Here is a 25,847-nt window from a genome sequence, read left to right as displayed (position 1 = left end):
TATTCAAAATTTGTTTAAAGCGCAAATTTTTAACAAAAATTAATCAAAAAACGAGTGAGAAGAAAAGTTAGTTCGTTCGTGAGGGAGGAGAATCAAGTCAAAGGCACTATCGCCATCAACTTAACCACTAACTCCTCCCTACCACTCACTCTTTCTTTGTCGTTTGTCATTATTATTACCTTTAACTTAAGTGGCAAATAGGTTTAGAGTTTTGACTGAATTTTATATAAATTAACAGAATTTTAACATGTACAATCAAGATTACTCAGTACAATTTTCATTTCGATTTCCATCTATATGTATGTCGATATTTTCTTTAAAGAAAAACATATATATATATAGTTTTTTTTAGAAAGCGCAAACTATATTTTCAGTCTTAAAATAATGTTTAATGATAGAATACATATTATCATCTTCGACTCACCTAAATACCACAAAATAAAATCTATATATTTAATCAAAATGCATATTTATGCATATGTATTTCGATAAGCACTTGTTTTCAGAAATATTTACATGCACATACAAAAAAGAAATGAAGAACTATCAAATGATTATTTTTTTCATTATCAGTTTCATGAAACATACGTTACATTTGAATTTCTCGAACGCTTTATAAAGTTAGTTTTTGAAAGAAAACTTGTGTTCAGAGTATCATTATTGATAGTATCTTAGGTTAGTCTTAGTTTAGTTTTTAGGATTTTTTATAATTAAATTTGAAAATTTTGAAATGAAAGTTAAGAACATCTCATTTTGTCTCTTATATAAGTGACTCTCTTAATATATTACAAATATATAATTAAAAACATTAAATTTATAACTAAAATTTCCTAAGAATCAACCTAAACAACTACCACTAATGGTGTTCTTAGTAACTTGTTGAAAAGTTGGGACCAATCTGGAAAATGCAGCTATATAAAGTTTGAAATAAAACATCGGGCTACATATAAAAAGAATGCAGCTATATAATGACATGTTGAAAAGTGAAAAGATTGATTTTTTAATTTGGTTGGTTCCCACACGCAGGGAAGTCCTTTGAAGGACCTACCATAGTCTCCGACCACAGATCTTTTTCCATTTTGTTTATTTTCAATTTATTCTGCACATAGAAAACTATATTCTGTATTTAAAAATATAAAGGGGTTTTGTATAGTACGAACACTATTTATAATAGAAAACTAAATTGAAAAGAACAACAATGAAAGAAAATAGAAAGTAGTGAAGGGCTGAAGGCCATTGATTCATAATGATGACAAGCAAAAAGTCAATTTACAATCTCAACCATCATCAACCTCACGGTTATTATTTAATAATGTTCCTAATTTAATAATCAAACACCAACGTCCCAAGAATGTAGCATGTATTCAATTAGTAAGTCCTAACTCCTAAGCAAACATATATAGAATTTACATATATACTCGCATGTAAACTGTGTTTATAAATAAGCATTTCTTGTAGTATATTTTGGCCATATACAATGTGTATATTTTCTAGGTCCCGAATAAGTTCTTAATATACGTACGCATCGTGTTCTACTCAACCACGACTTGAAAAAAACATAAATCATTTTATTCCACGAAGCAAATTTAAGAAAAATTAAAACGAACAATATTTAATCATAAGTTCACAACACATATATACATATGTGAAATTGCATGAAAATGATCAATTATGGGATAAACTATGGCCAATGCCAGGGCTGTGGCCAGGCGTTGTAGGCCTGAAATCTTCAGCATCTTTACCTCCCGATTGTGACGGCGGTGGTGGTGGTGGTGGCGGCGAGAACTGCATTGCCTTGTCATCAACCATCATATCATTGTGCTTTGCCAATGCCATCATCGTCTTGCTATCATAATGACCACCATTAATCTTATCATCAACTTTTAGGGTTCGTCCATGGACACAATTGAACCCTAAAAAAAACACCAACATTAAAAAATAACACGCGTACAATGTTTTCTTTTGACCCATAAACGATTCCATTATATTGGAAGAAAAATGGGAGATAAAAAGAAAACAGAAAAAAGGGAAAAAACTAAATATCGTTGTTAAGGACTCTTGAGAATATTTGAGAGTGGTGATGTGAAGTAACACTTGCTTCTATGGGGGCATTTATATAGAGATTGTACCTGCTTATTTCAAATAAACTAGCTAATTATTAAAGTCGAGTTTGTTTATTATGATTATTACAAAGTAGGTGGCATGCTGTTATATTCTATTTAAAAATTAAAATACAATGACTAGTGCAAGAAAACATGCAAAATAATGGAATCAAAAAATTCAATTACGTGTGAACACTTATTTTTCTTATATGTTAATATTTTTGATATGTAATTATGTATAAGAAAATTCAAGAAGAAGAAATAGAAGATTGGCAAGAGTGAGCGAGAAGACAGTACCAAAATTGATAAAATGATTCAACATATCATTTTACGTGTCGGAAGCAAAATTAAAGATCATATATATTCATGATGTTCGATTAAATAGAACATTAATTAAGATTTTCGTTCAAAAAAGACACAGCCGAAGCTTTATTTAGCTTTACAACCTTAAAGTTGGTCCGACTTCGAATCAAAAAAAACCCTAGCGGCTCGAAAGCCATTCACTCTCCAAATAACCTATTCATTTTTTTATCGTTTCATTTTGTTTATATTTGACCCTTTTATTGTGCTGTTTGCCTTAATACTTTTAAAATCTTTGTTATCTTTTTTTTTCCGCCAAAAATCTGTGTATCTTCCTTGCAGCTTCGCATTCCAAGAAGTACATACAGTTTAACATTCTAAAATAATTATTGGGCTTTTGATTAAGGCCCATACTATCGACGTCCTTTTTCCTCTCTATGCAACCACTTTTTTATTGATAAAACTATTTATTTTCTTTTACTCAAGTGTGTCTGTGTAAAGTTAATGTACAAATACAGAAATGAATAAACCAATAATAACTCATCCAAATTAAAATAAACCGGCCTCAGTTCAGTTCTACGCGGTCTAGTCTGGTTTGGGTTTACCCAAAGAGTTGCTGAATCACAGCCTCAGCGTCTCCATTGTATTGTGATAGCAGTTGAATTGCATCAGACCTCGGCATCGCCAGAAATTCCTGAAACCATCTCTCTCGTCACTATACTATACAATATAAGCAAAATCCGAAAAACATAAACAATTATTGATCCAAAACTCGTAAGGATCTTGAAAAACGTACCATTACTTTAAGAATTGCACTTTCTTCCCACAAAGCTTCTCTTGGCAAAGTCTGAGTCATCATCATCAAGCTGCTGCTTCCACCATCTTCTGATGTCATGGTGCTTGAAGACGTCGTCGTGACTTGAGAAGACAAGTTTGTGTTGCTATCTTTCTTTGATTTTGATTTAATAGCACCAATCAAATCGGTGTTCACTTCTTTCAAAGAATCTATCTTCAGGAGATTATTGAACCGGTCTTTACACATCTGAAGCTTAAACCACTCGGTATGCGTGTGAAGCGTCGCTTTGATTATTTTCATTAACTTCGGTTCTTCGATCCCGAGCCTATTACCGACAGAAACCTTAAAAAAGAATGGCAAAAACAAACACCAGTTGTGTGTTCCATCTTTCATCTGAGACAAAACCAGAAGAAGAGATCAAAACTAAAAACATTGTTACCTGTAGCGTATTTGCCAGATCATTCAAAGGCAAATCTTTCCCAGGTGCGGTTCCGTCGGGTTGGAGTAAAACTAACAAAGTCTCCTTCAATGTCTTCAGTAAAGACTGGTCATTGGCGGCTAAGGGACCTAAGTGAAAGCATGCGACCTTTAGGGCTCCATTGTGATCACCAGCACTCACCAGCTTCAGAAATTCGACCTGTACATTTATATATATATATATATAAACAAGTTCCTCCGTTACTGTGCAAAACGAAGAAGTTACAAACAATATCTCTTGGGGGGAATATACCGAGAGCTTTAAGTTGTTCTTGCACCATTACCTGCTTAAGGTGGAAAAGTAAACCCGGATTTTGTGTGAAAAAATCTGGATCCATGGTGCTGATTTCGGAAAATGCTTCTGCTGCCATTCCTCTGCTAACCAATTCCTTCAGTGCCAACGCTATCTCATACTTGTCCTCTATAGGGTTTGTGCCTGACTCGGAATTGGCAAATGAAATACGAGGAAGACAATCCATTTCAGCAGTACGCCCACACCATCTTTTGCGTTTATTCCCCTCACTATTCATATGGGATCTAATTCTAAGAAGAGCTCTTGTATTTTCACATTGATTTGACCAGCTAGTGCTGCAATCTTCACAAACACTGGTTGGTTCACTGCCATAACGTGTGCCAACGTCACCTCCTTCTTCGCAAGACATTTCAGTGTCATATGTGAGTGAGCCATCGAGCATGCTCTTGTTGCTATAATTCTCAATATCTGAATGTTGACTTGTGTTGAGATCTATTTCCGAAGAACAATCTCTTGATAAGCTGCGGCCCACCTCCGATTGGTTGCGTTTGGCAGGAATCGTGATCATTTGCATCTCTGATTGAAGATTAAAACGATCAGAAATTGATGAATGCCAAAAAAGAAAAAGTGGTAGAATAATGAATAGGATCTTGAAACTGCCTAGAGCTTGATCACCAACCTGAATCCACAATACCCCTGTATATGCAGTACTCCTTAACAAGTTCATCAAGAACAGAAACATCTAATCGCATCCTGCACAATTCATTCTGCAATAAGTAGAAGCACGAATTAGGTTGCAGTGCAGATATATAAAATTAAACCACGATAATAGTAAGTAACTACAGTATACAAATTAAGCGCAAACTAAAGTTTTCGCATGACATTGTATTTTAACAGCAAAGGGATGGTGAGGATTGATGACAATGCATAGAATGTATAAAGAAATGGAGGGGATTGAAACCTGGAATGCCTGGAAAAGGTCACCTTTGGCAAATTTCATACTATCAACAGCACCTTGTCTAGTGAGCTCAACCGCATGAGCAAGAGCCTGTATATCCACCTGAAATTTGATATAAAAATTCAGTACAATGCGTGTTATAGATACAATCACATTTAAATTACAAGATGATCAAGAAGCTAAGTGCCATGTTACCTCATCAAACGGTGGTACTTCATACATGCTTTCAATAGGCGTGGCTGGTGCATCACGTTCCTCCAGGAGCAATCTGTGGGTTAGATCAGAAACTGCGGAAGAAATTCCTTGGTGAAAGCAAAATCCTTTGTGTATGCTGGTAAAGGTAGAACAAGGGATTAATCAGAGTAAGCGAAAAAGAACACAACCAATAACAAGAGAGTTGAAAAACGAACTTAGCCTTACCTTATCAGATATCTTAGTGTCATAGAAAATACTGGATCATATGCTTGCAAAGAAGCTCGTAAGACAGATGACATCAGTCCAGCCATTTCATACCTTCTTTTCTCTGCCCACTGAAGAACAGAAAGCGCAATTCCTTATAATCCAAAATACAAATTCTGCATGATGTATAGCAGCAGTTCAAAAAATAAACATAGGACATTCTGTGTCCGCAAGATCAGATAACATTCTAAGAAAAAACAAAATAAACAAAAAAGCTGCAGAAACATGGCATACCTCGTTTGCTACTGGAGAGGTTTGGTCATCTTTATCATAGATGAGTGCAAGAAGAACATGCTTGAATTCCTCATAAGCTTCCTTGAGATATATATGCAGAGGTCAGAACTTCATAGATTGAGAACTCAGGAACAGAAAACAAAACCTCTTTTACAAAGATGGAGGTAAAAACAGAGCAAGAATCTAACAAATCCATAAAAAAAAGTGTAGTATGTTACAAAAAAGAGAGATGGAATATTCCAGTACCGGGTAGGCATCAAGAGCACAGGGAGCAACACAAGTCCTCAAGCAATCAATTGCAGCTTCATGTGTTCCTTTTCTCAAAAGCTCAATAAATTTCTTCACAGGAAACAAAGATTCTGTTTAAAATCTATACTCTAATTCGAAAATTTCCAGCAACCCTAAGAAACCAAATTTGGATTGATGATCCTAATCAGTTTTAGCAGGGGGGGGATTCAGATAGAAGGTTGAGGAGATTCACCTGTTTCTGGAGGCGAAATAGAATCCGATGATCATCGAGGACGAAAGGAGCGTGGGAGCGAAGAATATCGATGGCGGTTTCAATGTCACCGGATTCAATCGAGCTTCGGATCCGGCGAATGATCAATCTGGAGTGATAAGAAGAAGAGGAAATAGAAGGAGATGAAGAAGAAGAAGGAGACGATAATGGAGATGGAGGTGAATTGACGGCGGCGGCGGCGTCTTCAACCAGGTTTTCAGAGCTAACGAAATCGATGATGAGAGCATCAAGCGCTTCCCAATTTACAGGTGTGGAATCCATAGTTGCTTTCCTCTTCCTCGGTTCTTCTTTTGTCGGCGACGAGAATCGGCCGGCGATCTTAGATTGTGGGTGGGATCGACGATCGCTTTGTCTTGTGTGGGTGAATTTTGTTTCGTGAGGAGAACAAGTTAGAAAATCCAAATCCACATAATAAATGCCACGTGGCATTTTGAAAGATCGAGTCACGGTAATAATATAAGCTAGCGCATTTTTTACTGGCGGGTTACAACTGTTAAAATAGAAGCCCAATAGCTTATCTTATATCAGTTGATAAATATCGAATATCTTCTTTGAAAAAAAATAAAAAAATATGAATATGTATTTGCTTATTTCCATTTCAGGCCCAACAAGACCAAACAATAATTTTTGGGCCTTTCAATATTTTAGGAAACCATGTAAATTTCTCGCTGCATTGCCATTATATGGGGAAACTGCAATAAAGAAACGCTAGTAATTTTTATATGACATATTTCTGAATCTCTGAGGCATAGTAATCACTAGATAACACAGTCAACGAGAGAGAAGTTGGAGTTGAATGGTAATAGCTAATAACGAATGGACAGACAAGAGATGTCTAAAGACGAAGACAATAGACATATGCGTTGCTTCAATTTTAAAAAACAACTGGAACTTAAATTTTCTGAACTACTCACACTCTGTTCTTCTTTTTTTCTTTTGTACAACGACAAAAAAAAAAACTACATCCATTCCAAATAGTCGACAAAGATAGATCTAATACTCACACCCTTCAAAAGAAAAAGAAAAAACAAGATAAAAACTCAGAAGAATCGATGAAACATGTGTAGTGGAAAACAGTTAATGAAATAAACCATCTCCGTCAACAACACATAAGTGTCTTTTTTTTTAGTAATTTTTCAGATCTAAGATTAACATAAATCTAAATTTTTAAAAATTTGGAAGCAGCCATGTTCCTAAAAAAACAAAAACCAAGTGAAAGCCTTTTTTGTTTTTAAGCTCTACATACTCTTCTTCATCTCCCTGCAACTTGACCCTTCTCTTCCACCAATTGCTTCCTATGAACATTTCGAGAACAAAAAGTGTATTTTTACATAACGTATTTAAGAGAAATAAAAACAAATTACACGACTTTCATCGACACCATGCTCATATATATGAACAAATCCAAGGCAGATCAGAGAAAGTACCTGAGATTGTTTGTTGTTGTTAATCATATGATGAACAAATCGCTCTTCATTGTTCTTAGACCCAACATGGGCCCTCTTAAGGCCCAAAAGCCCTTTCCACCTTCCCTTGGAAGAAGAAGAAGAAGAAGAAGATGATGAGAAGATTGGTGGCTTGAGAGAGAAGATGTTGGTAGCATCACGTGGACCTTCTTCTTCGTCTTCTTCAACGAGAAGCTCTTCTCTTAAAGTTCTCTGGACTTGATTGGTTTCCTTGAAAGGCAAAAGCTTTCCTTTAGAGAAAAGTTCATCAGCTGGCATCATTGTGTAGTTTGAGACAGAGAACTCGAAATTATCTGAAAAAGAAGAAGAAGAACCCTCTTGTTTAGAGAGAGGGCTTGATCTCGTCGTCTTGGTCGTCTCTGGCCTAATCTCAACGAAATCGTTAGAGAAGGAGATTCTAGGACTCATGGGAGTTCCACCACCACCATTGGAGTTGTACATTTCTAAGCATGCCATTACAGACAGAGCTCGTTTGTGTCGAAATATACTCACTTTTAAAGACTCTTCTTACACAGAGAAAGAAAGAGAGAGAGATAGAGAGAGTTAATTTTGGTAGGGACAGTCAATTGCACAGAGAGAGCCTTGTGCAGTATTATATAGTACTCAATTACTCATTTAGTTCTTATGCACAAAGGATCAATGATGAAGCCATAATAACCAAAATAGTATTAATATTATTATATCTTTTTTTAAAAACTTTGTTTTTTTACTTTGTTATTCCTTATTTAGGGTTTTTATTATGAAAGAAAATATTCGTTGATTTTTTTTTAAAAAATTGATTAGTTATTATTTACTGTTTGGCATATATTTGAATATTTATCATCAAACCAATCTGTACAGTACAATAGAGAGTAATTACTTGGGATGGTGATGTCTTATACACGTGTCAATTGACTGTTCGGCTATTGGAATTTGGACAAAAATAGGCCCAAGAATTTCTGCTGAGACACGCTCCGATACAGTTGCTAAATTAAAAACACATGGAACTGTTTTTTCTTTCGTTTCTTTTTTAAGGGATAAATAGGTGTATGTATCTAGAAATTTTCCATACCAATCAGATATTCAAACATATAATTTTTTAAAAACTCTCGACTATGTGAATTGTAGTATTTGAATTTCAGTAGTCCAAATGAAAAAATCTCCCACTTCCCACACAAGCTATTACCCATATCTGAATTAGAGTTGCGACGCGATAACAATATTAATATAATACATTAGGATATAACTCTTTTTTCGTCAAGAGGATATAAGACCATGTACATGGGTGATATTTTTAGAGTATCACAAGTCCAAAAATTATTTTTATATTAGTAAAGCAATTAGAATATTCTTGATCAGTATCAGCCCACTAATATTTGTGATACCAATATCATCTGACGTGACTTCTTCTGATTGGTCACATTTGACAAAAACAAAAAATATTATATAGATTTATTAAACAAACATTATAAATAATACTAAAAAAACTCTTAATGATACTTTGTGAGTATCACTTATGAACATGCTCTAAGTCTTGATCGTCGATTATAATATTTTTTGATATAATAGTTAAATTTATTGTATATTGGGTCGTTTTTTTTTTCTTACTGAATGGTGTTTTTTTTAGATTTTGTTTGGTCAACATATTGTGTTGCGTTTAATTGGTTTTAATGTTTGGTAACACACTTAACTGCAACTTTAATTTTTCTTTTATTTCATTTTAGCTTTTTATTGTCGGGATAATATGAAGTGATTTGCATTGCCAAAATGTCAGACCGTGTACATCAGTACATATGACATGATGTTTTGTCATAACGTAATAACTGTGTTTTTCTTAATTATCGAATTAGTTAACAAGAAAAAAAAAATGGTGATTTGATTTCCATTTTAACAGTCATGTTAACCAAAGTTAAGGCACTGGTGTGAAAAAAAAAAAAGGTTAAGAGACAGCCTATATATATTTTTTCTAATATTCTCCTGTTAATTTAGTAGATTAGAAGATTACTGTTTAGAAGTTGCGAAGAGTCTTGGCTTACTTTTTTCTTGTTTTTAAAAAGATAAATACACACGTACGCATAGATAAGTATAAAATATTAATATACAGTTGTCATCTCCTCTAACAAATCATACTAAAGAATAAAAGTTTCTGTAGATGATTTTATTTTAAGGCGAAATAGGATGATTCCGAGAGGTCTCCTTAAGATAACTTAACTTATAGTATTGTAGTGGATTATTATTTTATTTATTTATATAGTGAATCCTCTAATGTTTTTTTTTTCTTTTTTTCAAATACTATAAAGTAACCTATTTAATGAGTATTCCGTGGTCAGGTTATTAATTACGAAACATATAAATGGTCAACATGCATTTACCTTCATTTGTTTTAGTGGTGAAGTTAATGAAAAGATCCCTACTAGGGCAGGTTATTTTTCACTTGTAATGTTTGCAACTTCAACAAAAAAAATAAAAATTAAGAGCATTGGGTAAATAAAAATAATCGTGGGTCCAAAACAAAAGATTCAAATTTGAATAATATTTGATGAAACTTGAAAAAAACGAAAAGAAATGAGGGGAGAAAGATATAAAAGGAAAGTGTCATAGTAGCCAGATATGGAGAGATGGCATCTCTTCCACGGAAGTGTCTTTGAAAGCTACGTCACTCCTTTTTTCTACAATTTTCGTCAAATAGTTAAAAAAACATAATTAATGAGCCAGAGTGTCTCTTCTCGTATATGTTCTTATGCAATAAATTCGACCAAAAGATTTGTTAAAACCGTAAAAGCACCCTCTAGCTTGTACCTACCTATATGTGGATTCTAACGTTCTACTTTATAAAAAAATATCAAGCGTTTGAAGTTTTGGTACATACAAATATCGAACTTGTAACACGAAGAGCTCGCTATTGCATTAGCACACACAATCACGTTGTTTTGCGGTCGACCAATACCATCCACCCTTGTAAATTATAATTCTACAAAAGGGAAAAATATGAACCATAATCTCCCTTTTGCATTGACTATGGTTTGACTCAATAGTGAAAAGAAAGGTTTTATTAGCTGGCGATGCCGACCTTTTGGCCTGACCCCACGTGCTTCTTCTGCATCTCTCATTCTTCTTTATTACACACTCGTTATATATTTACTACTAGTAAATTGGTGTTAAGTATATACATAAGAAGAGATACACAAGAACGAACAAATATTGTTTCTGCAGACGTGAATGTAAGGGTATTAATCATCCATGTATAGTATCTTGGTCTCATTTTCGGAACCATCTGGTTATAGTTAAGGTTTGGGTCTCTACTTCAAGTCACTCGGCCTCTATGAAGTAAGTATATAACGTGCAGTCAAAGAACGCTTTTCTCAGGTGATGAATGGCAAATAGGTTTATGACACGTGTCTTTCAGTTAAGAAGCCCCCATTCTCTTCAGCGTGACTAGTCAAAGATTCAATTCCGAAATAATTGATTTGACCTTTTTGAAAATAACCCAATAATAATATACTACTAAAAATCCTTGATAATATATTAATGGTTTTGGTTGACAAAGAAATAAATAGTTGTTTGTATAACTTGGAATTTCACATTTATAACTCTCTTAATAAAATATCTAAATTTTGAAAAGTGGATGATTTTTTTTGGATCGAAGATGATGAAAATAAGTGGACCATGATAACCATCCCATCCCTATACATAGATATGAATAACCACTAAAATTATTTTTAATTTACTTTTTAAAAACTGTTTCTTAAGTTTATAGTTGGACGACAATAAATATATATATACATGACAATTTATTATTTTTTGTTCATAAAATGATAATGTAATGACTAATTAATTCATCGAAAGCTGTTCACAGGGGTACTACGGAGGCGTACGTGCAGGGTTACATTGTTTTATTTTTAATTATAACAAAGCAACTGATCATTTATATACTATACTTTTTTTGTTGTAGTATTAATTAGTTATGATATTATCAACGAGTAAGTAATATAGAAAATAGGTTGCCGTCAAAAAAAATATATATATATATAGAAAATAGGTTGAACTTAAAATTCCACCGATAATATTTAAATTAAACTAAACTCTTCAAAATGGTCGGCTTCGGATAAGCTGACAAATGGAAGCAATGAGCTGTCGAGTATTAGTTGGAGTGTGTGCTGCGTATCCTTCCTCTGACCAAAATACGATCCTTCCCTAATTAATTACTACCTTTTCAAACACTAATAAAAAGCTTATTAATTACGTTTACAGTTTACTACTGTACATTGTAAACTCTCAAGGCCCAATTATAAGGACAATCTGTGGAACTGATCAGGCCCAATATTTTATCCCGTGCTATCGGTAAAGTATATTTTTGCATGTTGTTCTTTTTTTTTTTCCTCTCTGCCGACTGTTTACTTCATACACAAGGAACCAATAAAACCAAAAGACAGAGTTTTACCTCTATGTATATAGAGCTTAAAATTCGAATAAAAAAACTTGAATACTAAACTATACATAATTTCTGCCAAGTGTTTACTTTTCATTCTCTCGGAAATGATTGTTGTCTCTTCATATCTATTTCGGATCGGTTTTTGAACTTACCTGACTCTGTACCATAGTGCATAAGCTTAATCCGGTGGAGATCTTCCGTAATTTCTACCATCGTAGGCCTCATGTTTCTGTGAAAGGATAAGCAGCGAAACGCCAATTCTGCTAAGTTGTGGATAGATGCAAACATTTTCGGATTGATTTCTTTGTTTAAGCAGGGATCGATGATATCTACCACACGCCCTCTTCCGATCCTGTCGACGGCAAGAGAGGCTAGGTTCACTTCAGAGTAGGGACGAGTGAAGTCTATGACTTTAAAGCCTGAGATGATTTCTACGAGAACAACTCCAAAGCTATAGACATCACTCTTGTCCGAGAGCTGAAAATCTTGGTGATATTGAGGATCTAAGTATCCTGGAGTGCCTTGTGGAGCCGTGGAGATATGAGAGGCTTCGAAATCGGTAGACATGCCGAGCCTAGAGAGTCCGAAATCAGATATCTTGGAGTTGAATTCGTGGTCAAGGAGGATGTTACTAGATTTTATGTCTCGGTGGTAGATAGGAGGGTTTACTGAAGAGTGGAGATGTGCGATTGCGTTTGCGGTTTGACACGCAATGGCGAGTCGGAGCTGCCAAGAAAGTGGTGGTTGGCCTCTCTCGTGTTGTAAATGCTGATAAAGAGTTCCGTTTGGCATGAACTCATAGACTAGAAACGGTTCTCCATCTGCAAAGCAACAACCTAAGAGACGTACTAGATTTGGGTGGCTCACAGAGGAAAGAAGCTTGATCTCGTTCACAACTTGGTCAATGCTTGTAGTGTCTTTGTGTTTGAGACGTTTTATAGCGACGCATGAGCTGTTTGGGAATTCGCCTGCGTAGACTGTTCCGTATGCTCCGGTTCCGAGCATGTTCTTGTCGGAGAAACTATCGGTAGCTTTCTCAATCTCTTTGTAGGTGTAGAAAGGAACACTTGAGTTTCCGGCTAGCTCGCAAAGCAAGCGATTCGCGATTGATGCTCTTTCAGATGACGCAGATTGCTTGTTCCGGAAGAAATATGTAGCTATCAAGACCACGATTACTAAAACTCCAACCAAAATCCCCGCTATAACAAAAACACAAAACATTCAACTTTTCGAGACTTAATTAAACCGCAACTAATTGATACTTAACCGAATAATAGGATTAGTAATTTACTTACCAGTACCAAGAACAACGAGTTTGTGTAGTCCTTTGCGTTTGTAAACTGAAACCATGACAGTTAAAAATAATTAAGAGAAATATCTTTTCTTTTCATTTTTTTGTCGGAACAGAAATATCGTTTTGTTTTATTGTTTATCAAAAAAAAATCATTGTCAACTAATTTCTTCCGCCAAGTTTTGAAAAGTCAGCTTTTCCTCCTTGCTAAAAGCGTACGTGTCATTGTACCATTGGTGTATTTGTATGTCGGTCAAGATTGGAAAACAAAAGTCAAAGACCGGAACGAACCTAATCGGTGGCAACCACCAGGCACGGTGAAGGCTTTACCGCTAAATCCTTCACGACAAGTGCAGCGATGACCGAGTCCACCGTCGTCGAGCTTAACTTTGGCACAGTCTGCGTTCTCCGAGCAAGTGGTGTTACTGCAACTTCCCTTAAGCCACCAATCAAGCTTGAGTCGACCCAAATTGACCGAAACTTGCGATTGAGAAATAGAAGAGAACCAATACTTACATCCACTTCCGTTCACAACGTCGCCTAAACTCATCACATCGGCAGTTGTCGTTGTTGCTCCGTCGAGACAGCTAACCGGAGATTTACATTTGCTGAGATTTAACCGGTTTTCAACGAATTTATTGCGGATTAAGCAATTAGAAGACTTGTTCTGTTTCTTGCATCCTTGGACGAGAATTATGTTCTGTAATTTCGACGGAGCAAGATTTTCCCGGAAAAGTTGTTCGATTTTACGGATGTTGCGTTTGCAAACCGGCGGGATTTCGACGTAGATGTTGGAGTTTGTCACTTCTTGCACAGCGAATTCACCGATCACGGCCTCTCCGGTTATCTCAGAGCAGTTGAATCGGATCGGATAACCGTCGGAGAAACCAAACGGGTAACGGAGCAAACTTGTTTTGCACTTAACCGAACCGGTGGTTTGTGTAGCAACGGTTAGAGTGAAGACGAAGAAGACGAAGATGAGATACGGTTGAGGAGTTTCTGCCATGGAGAGAAAGAAGGATAATGATGAGATCGAATGATTGTCCCAATGGCAGAAACTGTAAATTCTGCAACTTCGTTTCCGGTTTTTATGTAATTTTTAAGATATGTTTTTGACTGTTTCGTACTTTCGTTACTACCAGCGGGTTGAGTTGACCTTGTATTATAGTTCAGAGTCTGAACTTCAGACCATTGAGGCATTGACCAACTGCGAGCTGATAATAAGGGGGTAGTCTTGACATTTTGGCTTTAACGTTCGTTAATCATGCATCATAGCCTCGTTAGGTGATTGATTAAATGAAATTTGCCCCCAGTGTTCGAATAACTACAGATATGATACTAACCAATAATAAGAGATTGTTAATACAAATATGTGCATGTAACTATGGAAATAAAAATTCAATTCTTTGTACGAAGCAAGTGTAGAACACTAAACAGTAGAAGCTAAATCTCCTCAACTCTGTTTTGAGACGTACGATAAGAACTAAAAACTTGTTGAAAGTTTTGAAGTGCGAACTTGGAGTGAATATTCCAACTTCTAAGACGTTACTAATAACATAAATTATGAACACGCAACACACCAGCTAAGTTCCATCAGCATTGGAGTTTCAGATGAATTTACCAAATTTATCTTCGCTGACGTTACTTTTAACGTGTTGCATCGGAATCGAAAGTCCGAAAACAGGCTAATATTCATTGCTGACGTTATCTAAGAATGTTTTCCTCGACGGTTCAACTAAAAAACCGTAGATTTGTTCATAAATAAACAAACACAGTCAAATTAAGGGAATGTTCAACAATCAACAAAAACTACTAATTCAACGAGTGTTACAAAAGTGATAAGGATAACCAACAAAAACCCGGTAAAGGTTACGGGTCAAAAAACGCAATTAACAAAAAAAAAACTCTAACCAGAGTCTACGAACTACAGAGCACAAGTCTGATTTTATTAAAGCATAAAGAACAAAGACACTAAATCATCATTTTTTCTTTAGCAGTGGGATTGTGTCTGGTTCCTTGCTTTCTCCTTCTCCTTCGATTCGCTACCTTGCGTTTTGTCGTAATCTTCAATAACATGAAAACACACACACACACACCCAGAATCGTAAACAATAAAAGTGATCATATAAGTAGTAATAAACGTGTATATGATAACTAACTATTCTGAGTACCAGGGTGATTCTCATGGATCTCGTTTTCCTTCTGAAGTGTTTGATTTCCTCCATAGATTCCTCCAAACCCTTCTTCGTCAGACCTTGTTGCGTACCCTTCTCCATAAGAATGCGACATCACGTCACTGCTCCATCAAAGTAAAGAAGAGAACGAAATTTTTTTTGAATAACATCCAAATTACGAATCAGAAACAACTACACACATATGGGGAGGAGACGAACCCGGTTTTCTCGTTTGGATTTTCAGGCTTTTTATCCATCTTTTGCTGATCAGAAGTGGTGGCAAAACTAACTCCAGTGACTTTCCGGCCTAATCGAGATGGTGTTGAGCAGAACGAGACGGTGGTATTCGAGGGCAGTGATCGGATAGTCTTAAAAGCGTTGATCATTTCTCTGCTTTTGGAGGTTTCTTGAAGCTTAAATTTATAGAGTAAGTAGTTTTTATTCTTACGAGGAGATGATAAGTTTTAAATTAAAACCCTTTAGTAAGGTAGAGTTAACGAAGTTAAATACGTCAGGTTTAAGCTTAATTAAGCTTTCCTGTCTTCCGACATAATAGTACGACGGTGTCCTGATCAGAGTTTGCCTCGTGGTGCTCTGGTGACAGGTGGCGGGACTTAACAAGGATTTGAATACGTGTTTGTCAGGACTGTGACATGTGTTGAGCGCTGCAACGGGTTCAGATTTCTATGATAAATCCTCTTTTAGCAACTTGGGCCACCAAAAAATCTAAATGGCCCAAGTAAGTTGGGCTAGAACAAGTCGGTAAAGACATCGAGAAAAGAGGGTGGGAGCCACGTGACCGTTAAAAGAAGACGGATGGAGGACGTGGGAGTGATGTCATCATTGGCACACTCAACAAAAAAAAGTAAAATCAGTACAGTGACTGAGACTGACACTGAAAGACTCAAATAGAGCAACTGTGGCAACTTTGACACATAAGAAACAAAAGAAGATGAAGTTTGTTTTAAAGTGAAAAGAAAATGACACTTATAAATTCAACACACATCTCTTATTCATGTAACTTGTATTTGTTATATCTTTGCAAGTATTGACATTTAGCTTTCATAAGTTGTACCATGTTCAGATATACTTATGTATAATGGTAGATATTCATATATCAAAACTACATTTCATCACTTTTTTGAGCAAAATTACAAATAAAAGAGTAGTTACAAATATATTTGGCTTTCAACTTCCTAATTTTATGAAATAGTAATTACATCTCAAACAGATGACCAGAACCGGTCACTTTATCCAACCAAAAATAAAGAAGCAAACCAGTTTAAATTATCTAATGAGAAAACAACAAGACTAAGACCAGTTTTTAAACCTAGTTCACAAATCCAAATGATGTTACCAAAAAACACATAAGGTTCAGAGAATTCAAAACCTACCCCTGAATTAATTCAACGTTCGAACTAAAAGAAAAACAAAACACTCTGACCACGGAGTATATTAACAATTGAATATTTGTCTAACCAAAAATAACATTGAAAACAAAACAAAACTAAGAATACCGGATCGGTTTGGTTTGGTTATCGCCAGGAAGAAAGAGTGAGGAGAGGTAAATCGTTCCAGGCCAAAGAGATGAAGCCAGGCTTAGATTCAACAATTGAATACAAATTGCTGTAATTGTAATTCCACAATAGAATCTTCGCTTGGCTCACTGCGTAATTACTCAGCTTAACCGATTCAAAACCGGCATTCTCCATTAATACCCGCCATTGCTCTTTCTCTTCCATTCTTTCTCTATGAATTCCGGTTTTCTCCGGTCCAATCAAACCCGAGATTCTCCGGCCGAACAACTCTCGCTCAACTCTCACTCTCTCCTCCGAATCACGCCCCAAGTTCGGTTCAAGGGATTCGAAAACCGCGGAATAGAATTGAAGCGCGTTCTTTACCCGGTTAGCGAAACCGACCCGGTTTAAGCTCACTTCGTATTCTCCGAGAGTGACGACCCTCGGGTTCAACGATTTGGCGAGCCGTAGTGCGGTGTCAACTATCGTCGGCGTCTCGTCGAGTAATTTGTAGAGCTGGAGCATGAAATTCACGGCCAGTACTTCATCCGGGTCGACCCGGAAACTTGACCCGTTAAGTAAATGTATGGGAGTGAGAATTGGGATGAAATCGAAATTCAGATCCAGAACCTTGGCGAAATCACGGAGGCGGTTTCCGGTGGCGATTAACGACGGTTCCGGAGATTCACCGAGAGATGGAGCGGGTATACCCGAGACCCGGATTTGAGTGGGTTTACCAGAAGTACGAGTAGCTAGAGCTTGAAGAAGAGCAGGCCATTGTATACCTTGAACGATTCCAAAATCGACGATGTGAATCTTGTTCGACTTCTCCGTCGCTTCTAGAATCGCTTGATTCGCCGTCAAATGTGCGAATTTGGAGTAAGGACAAGCGTCGTTTAGGGTTTTATAAGATAAGATTAAATCCTCCGTAGATGAAGAAGAAGACGACGTCGCCGGCGAATTAGGAGACAGTCTGTTGGAGAGAGCTTCCGTGAAGTAAAATGCAACTCGCTCCGTCGGATCACCTAGCTCCGATACAGATTCTCGGATCTGAAGAAGCGTCTTGGAAGCTTCGTTAGGGTCAGAGTCTGAGATCCGTGCACAGTCGTATATAGCTTTGAGGAGAGGTGGTTCTAGGTCGAAGTCATCGTCTTCGGAGTCGTTAGTCTCTGGATCTTCTTTGGTTGGTGACTCATGAGTAAGCGGAGGAATCGATAATGGCGAAGAAGGAGGCCACAAGGTCGGCGGAGGAAGCGGACTCGACGTGTCAATGACTCGGTTTAGATCTGACGGTTGGACACTGAGTCGACTCGGGTAAGTATCGAATGGATCAGGACCGTAGATTACGTAATCGGGATTATCATGCCAGGTGTCACAATCAGGACCGTCTGCAACGGAGTCTCCACCGCTGATAAGAGTCTCCATCCACTCGTCGGACTCAAACTCGCCGCCGCCGGTTCCACCGCCGAAATCAGATAACCTGAACCCACCGCCGGTGGTTGTGGCGTGGTGGTGGTCTAAGTTAGGAAAAGGAAAGCCAGGATCGTTGGAATCTCCGCCGCCGGTAACTTGAAACGGGTCGGGAAAAGCCGAACCTGAAAGCCCAAACCCGAGGGAAGTATTGGGCCATGGGTTAAGAGACAAAGGATTAATACCAAAAATCTGATGGTCTTGATGATGTTGCTGCTGTTGTTGTTCTTGTTGCTGCTTCTGTTTGATGACTTGTTGAGCAATAGCCATTAGATTGCCACTATCAGTGCACATGTAAGCCATTCTTAACGCCTAGATCTAACCCTCCCGGCGGTCTATAAAAACCACTGCCAAACATGCAGATTTGCGGTCACTGAAGAAGAGGATGATGACCAGAGAGAAACGGCGGGATCTCAAGCTTTGGATTTTAGAAGAGAGAGAGAGGTAAAGAGAGGAGAAGAAAGAAAGGTCAGCCCTAGAAAGTGGATCAACGTTTGATTAAAATCTGACCGTCTGATTTCATTGTGGGTCCACACATTTTTCTTTGTTATTTTTAAGACAATGATATTTGTAACGGTAATAATACCGATATAAACACACCACATCTCTTAACCAATAACATATTTATGCATACATTATAGAAATCATTGGATCTAATTCCAAATTGTTAGTCTCCTAAGAAAGAAATAGAGAGATATGTACAAGTTACTCCCACATTAGTTTTTGTGTGTAAGAGAATGTTATCATAGTTTTACATTGTGAACTCGTCATTATCGATTCATCCGCTAACAAGTTTCTGAATTTGAGTTCACAATGTTGTGTAACATTTTTTAAAGACGATATGACATATAATGGCCGAGGTTGTTCATATTAATGTCTCCGTTTGGGATATAACAATGTAAATTTGTTCACGTGACGCACACTCTCGCGCCAAAACAAAAATTAAACAGATTTTATAATCAAATACTAAAAAAATGTTTGCTAAATAAAGGAATAGAAGATAAAATAAATTAAAGAGAGCTTTTTTGGTGAGTGAAACGCTCAGTGGGAGGAGAGGATATGACGAAGCTATGGGTCCTTCTTCATCACTAGACAAATAAACTCGCTCTTTTCCTTGTCAATATTGATATTACTTCTTTCATGCCTCCAAACTATACCATATTTTCAATAAATTCGTACCGTATATAAATCTGGGTTAAGATAGATGTAAAATATGTTTACAAAAAATGAAATTAACCTAAAGTTTAAGAGTGATGAAGATTCAGAAGACTGAGAAGTGTATGAATGAAAACAAATCTCTCATCCCGCTCTTTTCGAGGGACCCGAGAGGTGGGGTCCACCACTGTCAACGATGACGTCATCATACTGTAGGGTTCCTCATCTCTGCCGTTGATCTCTGTAATGTGTATCTTCTTTCCCATCACAAACTGCTCTTGACTCTCAGTGACTCACCTACCTCCTTAATTATTCATTCATAGATAAATAAATAGATGGTCTTATTTTCATGGTTACCAAACAAATTAAAAGAAGAGTGCAATTGATGTGAAAATTACTTGTTTGTATATATATCCAAACATTAACATCATGATACAATATAGACGCACCATAAAATAATTAATTAAAGTAAGACATAATCTCAAATTGTATTGTCAATTTATTCATTGACAACTTGTTATATATATATGAGACTGTGTGTGTGTTATAATTTATATATAGTTTGTATGAGGGTGACAGATGGGCCCATGGATCAGCCCAATATACATGTAAGTTCTAAAATATGACACGGAAAAGGAATCGCTGGTGGGGCCTTTTTAACTGTTATTGGATCGATCTTGCACAATTGAAGCAACCAATCTTAAAATTAGCTTTTAAAAATTACCCAAAAATGAAAAAAATAAAACAGTATTTCCAAAGCTTTTAAAAAAAATAATCTGGAGTGTTTTTAATAGTAACACATACAGTAAGGGAAATATAATCTGACAGCTTTTCATCTTTTCACATATATAATTAGAATTTTAGAACAATTGAATCCTATAGAATTTAGTTTTTCTAATGTGTGCAACAACCATACTAAGTGCAACGATCACCAAAAATTAAAATGTGAGTTTGTGTTGGATATTTAAAGTATTTTGGTTGAACAGAAAATAAAGAAGGATATAGTTAAAGTATTTTCTTTTTATAAATGATAATTTGCAAATGTGTTTTTTTATATAAAAAAAAGTGAGTGGGAAAGAAAAATATGCAAAAAACAACGTTTTAATCTCTCTGGCTTTTCGACTAACCTCTCTTTTGTGTTGCACTGCACCTTTGTCTCCACGTCAAAATGTCACTCACTTCACTTTGGTGACCCACTTCTTACACATCTCTCTTTCAGTTTTTACATAAAACATACAACAGTCTCTGAATATACAGCACTAGGTGCATAGTGTTTTTCAGATTTCTTATGAACTATATTAACATAAAAGCAGTAGATAAGGTAATTTCTCTACAATTTGGTTAAATTCATTGTGTAAAAAGTAAATAACAACAAGAATTAGTTTTTATTCTAATGAGTTTTTTTTTCCGGGTAAAACTCCATATATTCTAATAAGTTTTGTATGTCTATATATATATATATGAATCTTCCCCCATTAAGCATAAGTTCCGTAACCGGTCAAAGTAAATTTGAAAAAGATTTTTTACTTTAAGATAAGGATAAGAAAAAGAAAGGTGTATGAGTGAGTAAAAACCCTACTTTATTGACAAGGTTAGATGAAGATTAGACAATTTAATTACGACATTCCTCGATTTCTCTTTCATACGTTGCGTTTTAGGCATTGCTAAGTCAGCTTTGTGTCGAAATTTTTTAATTAACTATAATTGATTGGGTTTTGGAATTGTTAAATGTGAAATGAGCAGGTTAATAGATAAGGTTGGTTGGTGAAGTCGACTGGTTTAGTTTAATTTGTGTGGAGCTTTCTAATTTTGTTATCGATTGGTTCTAATTAGGAATAACACACACGCATGCGGAAAAATATAATATCTTATGGTTGGTTAGTGTAATATTGAACTACATAATTAGTCGAATTGGTGTGGGGCTAGTTTCTAAGCTTCAAGGTCGTAATCATAGATCATTTTTGTATTTACATTCACCGACTGTATCTTCAATTTGCATATGTGGAAGAGCACTTTTTTAGTATACGCCATAAGCAAGTGGACGACTTTTAAAGAGAGATACATTATAAAGGTCACATTTTCTACGGCCAACATTATCATCTAGCGACGACGATCGGACCAATCTAAAACTCGCTCAGATACGCAAATATTGAACAAAAATATTTGAAATTACCCCCACTTGTAGGCCTAAAAAATGCCTTGACTGATCCGAATTTACCTAAAATAAAATTTTGTTCAGACAAGAAAAAACAACCCAAATTTTGTTTTTCTAATGGTCACAACTCAAAATTGTATCTCGTGTTCTGATACCTATTATCACCGCAAAATAACTTTCACGGTCGATACGGAATTCGAACATTTTGATTTAAAAAAAAAAAATGAATATCACCAAGGCGTAATTAACAGGTAACAAAGAATGTAACAATTTCAGGAACTGATAAAGAAAATAAGAATTGTAGTGTTTTTTCCTCTTTCTATCAATTTATTTTCATCGTTTCTGGTGTAAAACGTAAACCCAGTTTCAGAACAGTCCTTTGTGCTCCATCAGCTCATAACTCCGTCTTCTTCTCCTAATTCCCTTTTTTTGGGGGGTTCCTGATTATTATTATTATTCCGATAACAGATAAAATAAAAACATGGGCTCGATCAATAGACACGAGCTTTGGGAGGGAAAGTGTCGATCTCATCGTCGAGAGTGTCCATGTGAACAGGCCTATAATCCAATCTCACTTTCTCATCTTCCCAATATCCCAATGTATGCTTCATCCATTCTCCATCCTCTCTTTTCTGCATACACACGCATTCATTTATACTACGTTATGGTTTCATCATTATGGGATAATCAATCATTGTGGAAAAGCTGAGCAAGGAATCAAACCGTGAAGTCTTCCCGAGCATGTGCTCCTCTGCTTTCCTTTCGTGCTTCTGCTGAATGCATTGTTATGGATGCGTTTATCAAAAGGTTCTCCAGTTCCAATGTCTCTATCAAATCCGAGTTCCTGCATTTTATTCATAGTTTCCAAGATTAACAAGAGTTCACCAGATTTTATAACAGTGTGATAATCAATCCCATGTGAATAGAGTCTGTCTTACCATATCATACTCCGATCTTTCACCTGGACGTCCCCAAAACTTTCCCAGGCCTTGTCAATCAACTGACAACCTGTGATTGTTTCACGGTAATAAATTGTAAAGAAAATGGATTGCAGTTGCAGGTGAGAGAATTAAATAAATGCAGAACAAGTTCAGATCACTGTTTACCTTCTTCCAATGTTTCTTGCGTGCGGAACACAGCTGCGTTGTTCTGCATAATCCTCTGCATGTTCAATCTGATAGTTGAAGTAGGTAGAGACCCGTTTGAGTTTCTCAACCTGTCCAGCCATGCAATAGTCTTCTCACCCGCATCCTTCTCAAGAGGTTTCTGTTTCTCCCCTGCACCAATCGAATAAAGAAAAAAAAATGATCAGAAGAGACTTATCTTTTATAATAACAGCAGTCCTCAAAAAAGACTAACCTGGTTTGCTTATCTCTGCAACCCTATTTGCACAAGCACGACCAAATACGACAATGTCGAGCAGTGAATTTGCACCAAGCCTGTTGGCACCATGAACAGATGCACAAGCTGCCTCCCCAGCAGCCATTAGCCCAGGAATCACTGCATCTGGATCATCGCCTTTGATGGTAACTACCTGCAGGATTTAACAGAATAACTTTCAGAGCTAGGCTTCTAATCCATCTCATGCTTAACTCCACACAAATTTCAGCAAAGTTTCTTAAATGACTTTTCTTATTCTTACCTCGCCATGGTAGTTTGTTGGGATACCACCCATGTTATAATGAACCGTGGGTAAGACAGGAATTGGCTCTTTGGTAACATCAACACCAGCAAAGATGGCAGCGGTCTCAGAGATTCCAGGAAGCCTTTCTTTTAGAACTTCTGGAGGAAGATGATTCAGATGGAGATAGATATGATCCTTATGCGGTCCTGGAAGATATCAGCAAAAAGTTGTCCAGGGTGAGAATCAAACTAGACTGATCACAATATCAAAGCATATCATGTAATGAGAGTTCACTCTGAAAATAAGAAGTAGTTTTCAGTGGAACATACCTACACCACGACCTTCCCTGATTTCCATAGTCATGGATCTGGAGACAACATCTCTTGATGCAAGATCCTTGGCTGTAGGAGCATATCGTTCCATAAAACGTTCACCTTCACTGTTTCTAAGGATACCACCTTCACCTCGAGATCCTGCAATTGTTTAAACACCAAATTTTTTTTGTGAAAAACACATTAAATTTTATATTGCAAACAAATTCGAGTATGTGAGAACATGATACTAACCTTCGGTGATGAGACATCCGGCCCCATATATACCAGTTGGATGGAATTGAACAAACTCCAAGTCCTGCATAAATTTATTAAATATAAGATTATTAGCATACAAATTACAGACAAATACATCATACACAATTTTGAATAAAAACGAAACAGGTGGAAAACCTGCAGTGGAAGACCGGCCCGTGCAACCATTGCATTTCCATCCCCTGTGCATGTATGTGCTGAGGTTGCAGAGAAGTATGCTCTGCCGTACCCCTGGAAAAACATTAGCCACCAGGTGAGCATATTTTCGTTATTGCAAAAAATCGTATCATATAGAAACTAGCTCACCCCAGTTGCCAAAATTGTTTGAGAAGAACGGAAACGATGCAATGTTCCATCTTCCATGTTTAGTGCAATTACACCCTGGCAACTGCCTGCATATCAGATAGAAATGTTGCATTAACTTCAAAGTCGCTTTCCCTTAAATCGATCAATAAGATCCATCCAACCACCTCATAAAATCAACTACTAGTTCTGAATTCTACTGACATCACCCCTCCACCAAATTGGCAAATACTAATAGAAGCGACAGTAAAAGGAGAATAACTTTGATTAACTTACCATCACTAGCCATGAGCAGATCCAAGGCGAAGTATTCAACAAAGAACTGTGTGTTATGCTTCATAGCTTGTCCATAGAGAGTATGCAACAGAGCATGACCAGTCCTATCCGCAGCACAAGCACAACGATAGGCCTGACCACCTGAAGCAGAAAAATAGGAAAGCCAATATGAGAGACCTATTAAAAAACAAAGTAAATAGGAATATCAATAATAGCAAGACATCAGACAACTCACCTTTTCCAAAGTCAAGACTCTGACCACCAAATGCACGCTGGTAAATTTTCCCTTCTTCAGTACGAGAGAAAGGCAGCCCATAATTCTCAAGTTCAATGACTGCTTTTGGTGCCTCTCTACACATGTACTGGATAGCATCTTGATCACCTACACAAAGAAATAAACAAGAAAGAACTCACTAATCAATTCACTAAACCACATCACATAAGAGCTACAAAAAGCAAAAAAAAACATTTCACTAAAAAAAGAGAAGAAACAAAAGGAAGACTAAGATTACCTAGCCAGTCACTTCCTTTGACAGTGTCATACATGTGCCATCTCCAGTCATCTTCGGACATATTTCCCAGTGCAGCATTAATACCACCCTTGACAGTTTTTTCGACAACATAATCTCAATCAAAAAGAAACAAAACTATATTTAAAAATCGACAGTATAAGGAGATTAGTAACGAAAAATACCTGAGCAGCAACAGTATGTGACCTTGTGGGGAAAAGCTTAGTAATGCAAGCGGTGTTAAAGCCATGCTCCGATAACCCAATCGCCGCCCTAAGACCAGCACCACCAGCTCCCACCACAACCGCATCATAAGTGTGATCCACTATCGTATAAGAGGATCTCGTATCGGTCTACTCAACAGATAACCAAAATAAACACCACAAAACAAATCGATCAAAATTTTCCCCGATTTTCAACAATTTGCTCGACTACTAACGCATTTGAATGGCGGATAAAACTATGATTCGTGAATTACATAAGATCGAATTAGAAAATAAACAAAACGGAAGGAGAAGGAAGAGAGATCATACAGAACCAGTGGAGAAGAATCTGGAAAAGCGAGATCCAGAGACGCCATCAAAGAGTGAAGAGGTCTTTGAAGCAGGAGCTCGAAAGCCACGAGAGACGCAGCGCCACATCGTCTTGTTGTTGATTCCACAAGCGAGTCAGTTTCTTCGATGCAAATCTCCGTAGAAGAAATGAGAGAATACGAATTTCGCGTAGAGGAGGTTTCCTTTAAGAGGAAGACGCGAACGGAGTGAGAGATAGCCACCGAGGCGCTTAAAATAAGAAAAATGGAAAACGATG

General features: G+C 36.7%; 7 protein-coding genes and 1 long non-coding RNA gene across 12 annotated transcripts; 1 reads left to right on the top strand and 7 right to left on the bottom strand.

Annotated features, from left to right (window-relative positions):
* Nucleotides 1–1,451: 1,451 nt before the first annotated feature.
* On the bottom strand, nucleotides 1,452–2,089 carry AT5G66815 (uncharacterized protein). The gene has a single exon (NM_126080.2). The coding sequence runs from the start codon at nucleotides 1,981–1,983 to the stop codon at nucleotides 1,666–1,668; it is 318 nt and encodes a 105-aa protein (NP_569039.1). The 5' UTR covers nucleotides 1,984–2,089; the 3' UTR covers nucleotides 1,452–1,665.
* Nucleotides 2,090–2,781: 692 nt separating this feature from the next.
* Nucleotides 2,782–6,581, bottom strand: AT5G66810 (Ran-binding protein in the microtubule-organising centre protein). 4 transcript variants are annotated; one of them, NM_126079.5, is made up of 11 exons: nucleotides 6,061–6,581; nucleotides 5,826–5,918; nucleotides 5,580–5,660; nucleotides 5,307–5,416; nucleotides 5,082–5,217; nucleotides 4,890–4,988; nucleotides 4,608–4,695; nucleotides 3,960–4,504; nucleotides 3,638–3,835; nucleotides 3,199–3,540; nucleotides 2,782–3,096 (listed from the first exon to the last, which is right to left on the bottom strand). In NM_126079.5, exons 1-11 carry the CDS (start codon nucleotides 6,526–6,528, stop codon nucleotides 3,004–3,006), a joined length of 2,253 nt encoding a protein of 750 aa, NP_201482.2. In that variant the 5' UTR covers nucleotides 6,529–6,581; the 3' UTR covers nucleotides 2,782–3,003. The 4 variants fall into 4 exon arrangements, with proteins under 4 accessions (NP_201482.2, NP_001330744.1, NP_001330745.1 ...); NM_001345802.1 differs by having other exon boundaries at nucleotides 3,638–4,504; NM_001345803.1 differs by having other exon boundaries at nucleotides 2,838–3,096; nucleotides 3,199–3,835; nucleotides 6,061–6,576.
* A 288-nt stretch (nucleotides 6,582–6,869) lies between these two features.
* AT5G66800 (membrane-associated kinase regulator-like protein) lies at nucleotides 6,870–8,181 on the bottom strand. Its single transcript, NM_126078.2, has 2 exons — nucleotides 7,527–8,181; nucleotides 6,870–7,394 (listed from the first exon to the last, which is right to left on the bottom strand). The coding sequence occupies exons 1-2, from the start codon at nucleotides 8,019–8,021 to the stop codon at nucleotides 7,338–7,340; spliced, it is 552 nt and encodes a 183-aa protein (NP_201481.1). The 5' UTR covers nucleotides 8,022–8,181; the 3' UTR covers nucleotides 6,870–7,337.
* Nucleotides 8,182–11,644: 3,463 nt separating this feature from the next.
* On the bottom strand, nucleotides 11,645–14,612 carry AT5G66790 (Protein kinase superfamily protein). The gene is made up of 3 exons (NM_126077.5): nucleotides 13,559–14,612; nucleotides 13,272–13,316; nucleotides 11,645–13,175 (listed from the first exon to the last, which is right to left on the bottom strand). The coding sequence occupies exons 1-3, from the start codon at nucleotides 14,271–14,273 to the stop codon at nucleotides 12,067–12,069; spliced, it is 1,869 nt and encodes a 622-aa protein (NP_201480.3). The 5' UTR covers nucleotides 14,274–14,612; the 3' UTR covers nucleotides 11,645–12,066.
* Nucleotides 14,613–15,017: 405 nt separating this feature from the next.
* AT5G66780 (late embryogenesis abundant protein) lies at nucleotides 15,018–15,954 on the bottom strand. 2 transcript variants are annotated; one of them, NM_126076.3, is made up of 3 exons: nucleotides 15,661–15,954; nucleotides 15,439–15,563; nucleotides 15,018–15,331 (listed from the first exon to the last, which is right to left on the bottom strand). In NM_126076.3, the coding sequence occupies exons 1-3, from the start codon at nucleotides 15,825–15,827 to the stop codon at nucleotides 15,258–15,260; spliced, it is 366 nt and encodes a 121-aa protein (NP_201479.1). In that variant the 5' UTR covers nucleotides 15,828–15,954; the 3' UTR covers nucleotides 15,018–15,257. The 2 variants fall into 2 exon arrangements, with proteins under 2 accessions (NP_201479.1, NP_001330621.1); NM_001345801.1 differs by having other exon boundaries at nucleotides 15,051–15,563; nucleotides 15,661–15,916.
* Nucleotides 15,955–16,534: 580 nt separating this feature from the next.
* On the bottom strand, nucleotides 16,535–19,143 carry AT5G66770 (GRAS family transcription factor). The gene has a single exon (NM_126075.5). The coding sequence runs from the start codon at nucleotides 18,729–18,731 to the stop codon at nucleotides 16,977–16,979; it is 1,755 nt and encodes a 584-aa protein (NP_201478.1). The 5' UTR covers nucleotides 18,732–19,143; the 3' UTR covers nucleotides 16,535–16,976.
* Nucleotides 19,144–19,446: 303 nt separating this feature from the next.
* Nucleotides 19,447–19,901, top strand: AT5G09705. The gene has a single exon (NR_143232.1). It is a non-coding gene; the product is annotated as an other RNA (long non-coding RNA).
* Nucleotides 19,902–21,757: 1,856 nt separating this feature from the next.
* SDH1-1 (succinate dehydrogenase 1-1) lies at nucleotides 21,758–25,847 on the bottom strand. The gene is made up of 15 exons (NM_126074.3): nucleotides 25,571–25,847; nucleotides 25,223–25,390; nucleotides 25,041–25,128; nucleotides 24,764–24,910; nucleotides 24,529–24,669; nucleotides 24,256–24,341; nucleotides 24,088–24,180; nucleotides 23,929–23,992; nucleotides 23,692–23,835; nucleotides 23,381–23,568; nucleotides 23,098–23,272; nucleotides 22,845–23,015; nucleotides 22,677–22,746; nucleotides 22,462–22,582; nucleotides 21,758–22,370 (listed from the first exon to the last, which is right to left on the bottom strand). The coding sequence occupies exons 1-15, from the start codon at nucleotides 25,676–25,678 to the stop codon at nucleotides 22,230–22,232; spliced, it is 1,905 nt and encodes a 634-aa protein (NP_201477.1). The 5' UTR covers nucleotides 25,679–25,847; the 3' UTR covers nucleotides 21,758–22,229.

This window comes from Arabidopsis thaliana, chromosome 5 (genome assembly GCF_000001735.4).
Source record: "Arabidopsis thaliana chromosome 5, partial sequence".
Lineage (NCBI taxonomy): Eukaryota > Viridiplantae > Streptophyta > Magnoliopsida > Brassicales > Brassicaceae > Arabidopsis > Arabidopsis thaliana.
Note: the sequence above shows the minus strand (reverse complement) of the source record. Positions and strands in the feature narration are given on the sequence as shown.

Excerpts from the sequence above, each read along its gene's own strand:
- AT5G66815 (NM_126080.2), bottom strand. The coding sequence starts at position 1,983 with ATGGAATCGTTTATGGGTCAAAAGAAAACATTGTACGCGTGTTATTTT.
- AT5G66810 (NM_126079.5), bottom strand. The coding sequence starts at position 6,528 with ATGCCACGTGGCATTTATTATGTGGATTTGGATTTTCTAACTTGTTCT. Across the intron at positions 4,505-4,607 it reads CAGGGGTATTGTGGATTCAG|AGATGCAAATGATCACGATT; the intron begins GTTGGTGATCAA and ends ATCTTCAATCAG. Across the intron at positions 3,097-3,198 it reads GTGCAATTCTTAAAGTAATG|GAATTTCTGGCGATGCCGAG; the intron begins GTACGTTTTTCA and ends AGATGGTTTCAG.
- SDH1-1 (NM_126074.3), bottom strand. The coding sequence starts at position 25,678 with ATGTGGCGCTGCGTCTCTCGTGGCTTTCGAGCTCCTGCTTCAAAGACC. Across the intron at positions 23,569-23,691 it reads CAGGGAAGGTCGTGGTGTAG|GACCGCATAAGGATCATATC; the intron begins GTATGTTCCACT and ends GATATCTTCCAG. Across the intron at positions 22,583-22,676 it reads AAAGATCGGAGTATGATATG|GAACTCGGATTTGATAGAGA; the intron begins GTAAGACAGACT and ends AATAAAATGCAG.
- AT5G66800 (NM_126078.2), bottom strand. The coding sequence starts at position 8,021 with ATGGCATGCTTAGAAATGTACAACTCCAATGGTGGTGGTGGAACTCCC. Across the intron at positions 7,395-7,526 it reads ACAACAACAAACAATCTCAG|GAAGCAATTGGTGGAAGAGA; the intron begins GTACTTTCTCTG and ends AAATGTTCATAG.
- AT5G66790 (NM_126077.5), bottom strand. The coding sequence starts at position 14,273 with ATGGCAGAAACTCCTCAACCGTATCTCATCTTCGTCTTCTTCGTCTTC. Across the intron at positions 13,317-13,558 it reads TGGTGGTTGCCACCGATTAG|TTTACAAACGCAAAGGACTA; the intron begins GTTCGTTCCGGT and ends TCATGGTTTCAG. Across the intron at positions 13,176-13,271 it reads ACTCGTTGTTCTTGGTACTG|CGGGGATTTTGGTTGGAGTT; the intron begins GTAAGTAAATTA and ends TTTTTGTTATAG.
- AT5G66770 (NM_126075.5), bottom strand. The coding sequence starts at position 18,731 with ATGGCTTACATGTGCACTGATAGTGGCAATCTAATGGCTATTGCTCAA.
- AT5G66780 (NM_126076.3), bottom strand. The coding sequence starts at position 15,827 with ATGATCAACGCTTTTAAGACTATCCGATCACTGCCCTCGAATACCACC. Across the intron at positions 15,564-15,660 it reads AATCCAAACGAGAAAACCGG|TGACGTGATGTCGCATTCTT; the intron begins GTTCGTCTCCTC and ends TTGATGGAGCAG. Across the intron at positions 15,332-15,438 it reads GATCCATGAGAATCACCCTG|ATTACGACAAAACGCAAGGT; the intron begins GTACTCAGAATA and ends ATGTTATTGAAG.